Here is a 7,500-nt window from a genome sequence, read left to right on the forward strand (position 1 = left end):
GTGAGATTACAAGAATTCACATTAACATTACAAAACATAAATAAAATTGTCATATAATATCATCCTGTCGAATATAACAATCCAAGTATTAGCAATCAGTTGGTCAAAATAATCAAGATAACACTATAAACCTAAACATGATAACATTGATAATCCCTGATCCTTCATTTGTGAAGACAATATTATCCGGATGGAAAATAAATAAATAAATACAGAGATGGTTATCAAAGTCTTTTAAACAAATTCAAAAAGCTTTACAAAACAGGCGCTTCGTCCTTGGCTACGAGACAGCGATCGTGCAACTAGTTCAAAGGCAGTGTCTTTCTAACGTAAACATGTCTGAGACAAGTTTAAATTATCATTGCATCCTTCTCGTGTTTGAAGAAATAATCAAGCATTATTAGCATAGCATAATTAGCTTACAGATGCATATAGGAATTCATTTGGGAAGAAGTAGGCGATTCTTCCGCAACTGATAAGTCACAAAAGCTTGTCACAATAATGCCACTTACACCTTATAGGATATCAAGGTAAACTCCTTACACGTACTATCGACTCAAGCGCAACCCAAGAGCGGATTAGCTATAATGTGAGCAATTAAGTTTGTGCAGTTCTATTACCTCATGATAATGAAAGGAAAGTCTGGAATGCATGTCTATCACAGAATTTATAACTTGGTTACTTTCTCTTCCAGTGTCACCTGTTCTGCCTGTTTTTATTTCTACTTTTCATTTCTACAGAGAGAGAGAGAGAGGGAGAGAGAGAGAAAGAGAGAGAGAGAGAGAGAGAGAGAGAGAGAGAGAGAGAGAGAGAGAGAGAGAGAGAGAGAGAGAGAGAGAGAGAGAGAGAGAGAGAGAGAGAGAGAGAGAGAGAGAGAGAGAGAGAGAGAGAGAGAGAGAGAGAGAAAGAGAAAGAGAAAGAGAAAGAGAAAGAGAGAAAGGAAAGAGAAAGAAAGAGAAAGAGAAAGCAACGGGAAAGGAAAGAGAAAGAAAGAGAAAGAGAAAGCAACGGGAAAGGAAAGAGAAAGAAAGAGAAAGAGAAAGCAATGGGAAAGGAAAGAGAAAGAGAAAGAGAAAGAAAGAGGAAAGAGAGGAGAGGAGAGGAGAGAGAAAGAGAAGAGAAGAGGAGAGAGAGAGAGAGAAGAGAAGAGGAGAGAGAGAGAGAGAAGAGAAGAGAAGAGGAGAGGAGAGAGAGAGAGAGAGAGAGAGAGAGAGAGAGAGAGAGAGAGAGAGAGAGAGAGAGAGAGAGAGAGAGAGAGAGAGAGAGAGTGGGTGAGTGAGTGAGTGAGTGAGTGAGTGTGCGCTTGTGCTAGTGTGAACATGCAACATGAGTTACGCATGTCAGCAACTGGGAAAACAGATATCCTCTCCAGCTCATAAGACAAGTCACATAAATCAGCATTTCCCAGCGTTTGATTTGATCAATCTTGTCAAGAGTATTAACCGTCATCATATCATGAGATGCAATGCTTCTTCTAATCACTTTGTAATGATAGATAATATTTTAGGCAATGAGAAGTATAAAAAAATAAAAAATAAAAAAATAAAAGTTTTAATATCAACATAATCAAGAACTTAAATGATGTATTGATAACAATTACAATCCATAATGTTAACCCTATGGCAACAGTGCGTCACACGTGTCACAAAGCTAAATGCCCGATGCCAGGGCGTCACACATGTACGACGTTCCCAATGCAATATTGCATAGGCCCGGCATAGGTGGTTTCCACTTATCGTCGGGCCCGTCAGGATTGGGTTAATATTACTGTTATCATGTTTATATCATAATCATCAAAAAAGTCACATTAATAAAATAGTAGTAGTAGTAGTTTCAGCAGTAGTATCATCATCATCATCATCATCATCATCATCATCATCATCATCATCATCATCATCATCATCATCATCATCATCATCATCATCAAATATCATAAACCAATTCAAAATTAGTAATAACATCAATAAGTAAAGTAAACAAAATATGGAACCACTGGAATCTTCAATAAATCACATAAATATCATAATTTAAGAAAAATATTTATTCTGGGGAACTTTGCACAAGGCCAATAAAACTTATAATATCAACTCAAGCAAGAGGCATTTTGCTACTTGCAACATTAGGGCAAGAGATATTTCTTCTAGTGCCTTGCAACTATTGGGATGACTATCGAAGATGCAACGACTGTGTCATTTCACATAGGAACAAAGATAATGTTAGCAGAAGGTACACTCCTTAAATACATTAATAAATTTTGAGTAACTCATCCACCATCACAACCCTTGTTACAACTTCAATGATTACGCAAGAATCACCCTAATTAATAATCATTTTTCTTTATTTGTTTGTTTGTTTGTTTGATTGTTCTATTCCTTTTTTAGATCCTTTTAGATCCAGTCTAAATAATTGTAATCTTTTACATGTATCAGCTTTCATGCATACCAAATTTTCTAATTTTTTTAACACAGTGTAGGCAAAATATGTCAATAATAATGAATAATCAAAATCAACAAAATTATAAAAATGATAGCAATAATAAGTGCAATAGCAGTAATAGTAGCAATAGTAATGGGAGTGGTAGTGGTTGTAGTAATTACAGGAACAGCTATAGTAGGTTAACAGTAGTAGTAATAGTAGTTGTAGGAATCGCATATCAATAATCATATCATTTGTAATGACAATAAGTTTTGTAAATATAATAATAATAATAAAACAATGGAAATATTTTTAAAATGTCAATAATTTGATTCCTCCCTTCAACACTGGTCTTAGCCACATGCCAACTTTCAAGTGCTTCTACCCCAAAGGGAACATTACAATATATATATATATATAAAGCATCTGAAGTGAGTCTTGTAAGTGAAAACGCATGCTGCCTCCCATCCGACAGTCCAACACTCTACATTTCGTCGTCCTCATAGCTAACCTCAGGGAAATCTCCCACTTCTACATTAGTTGGGCGAGTGAAGCCGCCATATTTAGGCGCTGCTTCAAAGTACCGTTTGCCACCAATGCTGGAAACAGAGAGGGCCAAAATGTTAGTAGCAGACACTTGGTATCACAAATATACACAAGGATAGTTCTTTTTTTTTATAGTCAGTGCAATGGTCCTTGTGTCTTTAAATATTTATATTTAATAAAGTAAAAGTGAATGAGGATTACAGAATTTGCTTAAAAATCCACTGGAAAATAGCACAAAAAAAAAGGAATATAAAACATACATATAATCTTTTTTAGAAACTTTGCATTCAGGATGACATTCTGATACCACAAAGGATGAGTAACAAAATTCCTACCAAATATAATCTTACTACAGACAAAACCTCTCTTTTATAAGCCATTCAGAACTTCTCTGCTTCTGGTGCCTACCTTCCATCATTCTTTCCCAAGGGCTCGTCATACTTGATTCCAACCCAGACACCTGGCTTGAAGTGCACTTCTCCCACGAACATCACTTCACCTCTGCGAGTTGGTTCACCCTGCACTTTGACCTGTAAGCAGTTTGGGAGGTTAATCACATCATATTAATAATGGATAGAATTACACTTGAAATAATGATACATGATCTTTTGTTTATTACTTCATTTCATTATATTTAACATCTTCAATTATATAAATCAAAAGAGACCAATGTAAAAGGTTATCATTTCCAAAAAGAAATAAACACCACTTTCAAGATGATATTTGCAAGAATTTCCCAAAACAATGTTCAAGCTCCTGGGTCATTTTCATAATGACTCCCTGTAGTGCAAAAAGAATGTTACATCTAATGCAATCAATGTCTATTCAAAGTCTTTCCTGTCAACTTTAACTTCCTCACCTCATGTCATGGTTTGTGTTAGTCAATCCACTCACCTCGCATCGGTCACCCACGTTAAAGGTGCTGGCCTTGTCCTGCTCGGCCTTTTCCGCAGCTTCTTTCTCCTCCTGCATTCTGGCCAGCTCCTCTTCGTTGTATTTCCCTAACTTGTTCTTCTGCAGGAAAGCTTTCACACTATCTGTGGATAATTTTAATAATCACTTTATTGATGTTGATAATACTTTGATATTGAAACTAAAGTACAGTAATCACTCCTAACTCTTTTTTGCATGATATTCCATCTCCATTCTTCCTAAAGCCCATAAACTGCATGACTATTTCTTGTTTCTTCCTATGTACTAAGAGAAGACGGGAAATTGTGCGAATGTTTTTTGTGTCTTCCTTCATTAGTAAAGTGAGAAATCAACCAAACACTGTAAATATACAGAACTGAGTAGAAATACGAGAGGAACCATGATGATGAAATGTAACGACCCAAAATACAAGGAATGAGGTAAACAGGTGTGGTCTATAGTTAGCCTTGCAATAGACACCTAGATGACTAATCACCTGTGAAACCATCTATGCATTAAAAATAATAATAATAATAAAAACTGTAGTGGACATGTGTGAAAATATGTAATCCAGACATTAACCAACGAGTAAGTAGTTTATTCACTATACATAAAACTTTCATTTATTTTTTGCATGGCAATGATTCATACTAATATGCTGTGATACATAAAACATGGACTTAGATCACTTATGTATATATGTTTTTATATAAATAATAAACAAAATACATGGATGGAGACTCAATCTCTCTTCTAAGCTGGAGGCAATAACTCTTAATCAATTTATATAGTGTCATCACACCAAAAGATGGTGGTGGTGGTGGTAATAATAAAACAAATTATCACTATGATGATGATTATGATGATGATGATGATGATGATATTATTTATTAAAAACTGCAACAATACTTAACATAATAAAATTTGAAAAAAAAATCATAAGTATGAAGAACTATTTCCAAAATACACACACACGTGCAGACGGGCCATTTCACCCATTTCATCAAAATAAATAAACACAAGAAAGAACTAACCATTACGCTTAGCATACTCTTCTTCCGACAGCTCAAACTTTTCCACTTTTGACAGGTCTTCAAACTCTCCGACTTTCTTTGTGCTGTCTGTTACCTTTAAGGAGATGTCACGGTAATCAAAATACACGATACTATGAACAACAAAACCTTTCTCAACTAAGACTGGTGAATAGCAGAATATCCAAAACACTTTCTTAACTAGTTCAAAGATTAACGAGATTTACAGAATATCTGAGAATTACAGGGTAAACGGGAATTGCTAGTAGGCCATACTCACATGAATCCTGTAATTGTCTTCGATATTGAACGAACCCAAAAGAGCCTCGTTGTCGCTGAGGGAGCAAACAAGCTTATCTTCCGTGTCATATACTTCTAGGCTCATTGTTCCTGCTGATCCTCCTGTGATGAGTTCAAGGCGACCCTGGGGAATTGGATGCTTAAGTTATCTTTGTCTTAAGACTGTGTGTAAAATTCTGGCGAAACTTTTTTATGATAAAATCAATATATTAGCTATACAAAGGTGCTGTCTAATGCATAAAAGGTTAATCTATTATAGAATATGATCTACATTATAAAATTGTTTCTAAAAGATTTGATTACTGTAGTAAAAGCTGAATTCATAGTCTCTTAATTGTTCAGTTGTCCATTCTTACCTTTAGGTCTCCTATGGTTAGACTTCGGTCATATCTTTTCTCAGCTGTAAAGCTGTTTACATTACTCGTAACTCGTAGGCTGACCAGCGGTGCAGTGATGATCTGAATCTCGTCTGTCATGGCTGCTGGATTATCTGAAAGAGAGTCATAAATTGGTTAAATCTTCTATACAAGTTCAAGTTTGAAAATATTTCTGGTATACCTACTTTTTTCCTAATGTTGTAGTTTCATATCTTACATATCAATATTAGCTTCATACTTTCCATTTGGCTACAAGTGATTTTGTTTACCTACCAAAATAATAATACTCAAAACCTATATTCTACATCCATATTAAGCCTTGCATAGCAATTGCAATATAAATGAGAATGTATAGTGCATCTATTTAGCACTTTCTTACTTTGCGCCTGGGTTTAACAATAAGATCTACTTTGCTGCCAAGACAAATGGGATGGTGAGGGAGTAACTAGTTTTTGTCTTCCCTGATGAAGAATTTTTTCATTTCCAAACAATTTTCATATCTAGGAGCAATTTAAAAGACACCCAGGTGTCTTCAAGTGGTCTCCATGTCTTCAGCTCTGGCAAGGTCCAGTAAGCCTCCACATGTACATTCTGGCAAGACACGACTTGTAGTAGACATCCCTGGATGATTTACGATCAATATAGGAAGTAGTTTAAGTTCTATCCTTCCAGAATCTTTGCCTGAACAGCAAAGATGCAGAGGATAAGACACTATGCAGCTCTATCAAGTTAGGATTTAAATATATGAGTATGAGCCAATATAATGATGAGTAATAGTCTCATCTATGGTAGGTGTCTGATAAAACATAGTTCATATCTCTTTCTGTTCAGAAAGTTCTGTCTGCAAGAATATATATATATGTATACATATATATATATATATATGTATATATATATATATATATATATATATATATATATATATATATATATATATATATATATATATATATATACATATATATATATACATATATATGTATATATATATATATATATATATATATATATATATATATATATATACCTCTACACATACATATATATATACATATATATATACATATATATATATATACATATATATATATATATATACTTTTTTTATAGTCAAAATATTAAAGAAATATTGGTGAAAATATCTTAAGCTCAGGACTTGAACTTGGCTACTCATAATAATTCCAATATCAAATCAATGTGCCCTTGAGGTCTATCTTGGGAGGTCATAACAACTTTTGATCAGACCAGTAAATATTTGATTGCTTTGATTGTAAATAAAAAAGGTTACTGACATTTGTCTCTTGAGTCGTTTCAGGATGTAAAATGATGGAATCGGTTAAACCATACTAATAAGGTTATTGGTACATGTATGATTACACTTCAGGGCATGTAATGTACAGAAAATTCTGGTGATAATTTTCTTAGGAGGGGAAGTGAGCTCACTACATTGCTTAGTCTGCAAGAAGATTGGAATTTTTCCTTACTATCAAGCCCTAAATTCAGAGAAAGAAGTTCCCTCTCAATCAAATTATTCAAAATAGATCTACATTTTCTTAATGCCGACTCATACTTAATCAATTATTATATAACGAAATATCTAATCTCACATTTCCTATGAGAAAAGAATTTGCAAGTTATGTAAGCTCAGACCTGCAAATAAAATCAATACACCATATGGGTCAATGACCTATGATGACCTATGTATCACTGTCATTACCAAGGAGTATTTGATATAATTACAAAACCAGTATAGCTAAGGGTGTGTGTCACATCAGTTATCAATAAGAAGTACTGGACAGAATTTTCCAATCCTCATTTAAATTATTTCGTTTTCTTATCCATTTCTACTTCTGATTCTACCTTCTTTGTAGCTGCATGTATTAACAGAGTTTCAGCCCAATTTTTAAAAGTCATCTCAC

At 34.1% G+C, this 7,500-nt stretch overlaps 1 protein-coding gene across 1 annotated transcript in view; it reads right to left on the minus strand.

Moving 5' to 3' along the window:
* The window catches only part of LOC122262917 (tubulin-folding cofactor B), an 8,754-nt gene that overhangs the window by 518 nt on the left and 736 nt on the right, over positions 1-7,500 (minus strand). Inside the window, exons 2-7 of the mRNA XM_043031129.2 lie at positions 5,561-5,694; positions 5,185-5,328; positions 4,908-5,001; positions 3,856-3,998; positions 3,370-3,491; positions 1-3,014 (exon numbers count right to left, since the gene is read on the minus strand). The exon at positions 1-3,014 is cut by the window's left edge and continues 518 nt beyond it. Of these exons, the coding sequence (XP_042887063.1) occupies positions 2,900-3,014; positions 3,370-3,491; positions 3,856-3,998; positions 4,908-5,001; positions 5,185-5,328; positions 5,561-5,694 (752 nt within the window). The 3' untranslated portion in view covers positions 1-2,899. The remainder of the gene's footprint in view (positions 3,015-3,369; positions 3,492-3,855; positions 3,999-4,907; positions 5,002-5,184; positions 5,329-5,560; positions 5,695-7,500) is intronic.

This window comes from Penaeus japonicus, unplaced genomic scaffold (assembly GCF_977035675.1).
Source record: "Penaeus japonicus unplaced genomic scaffold, GWHDUDI00000001_assembly GWHDUDI00000015, whole genome shotgun sequence".
Taxonomy (NCBI): domain Eukaryota; kingdom Metazoa; phylum Arthropoda; class Malacostraca; order Decapoda; family Penaeidae; genus Penaeus; species Penaeus japonicus.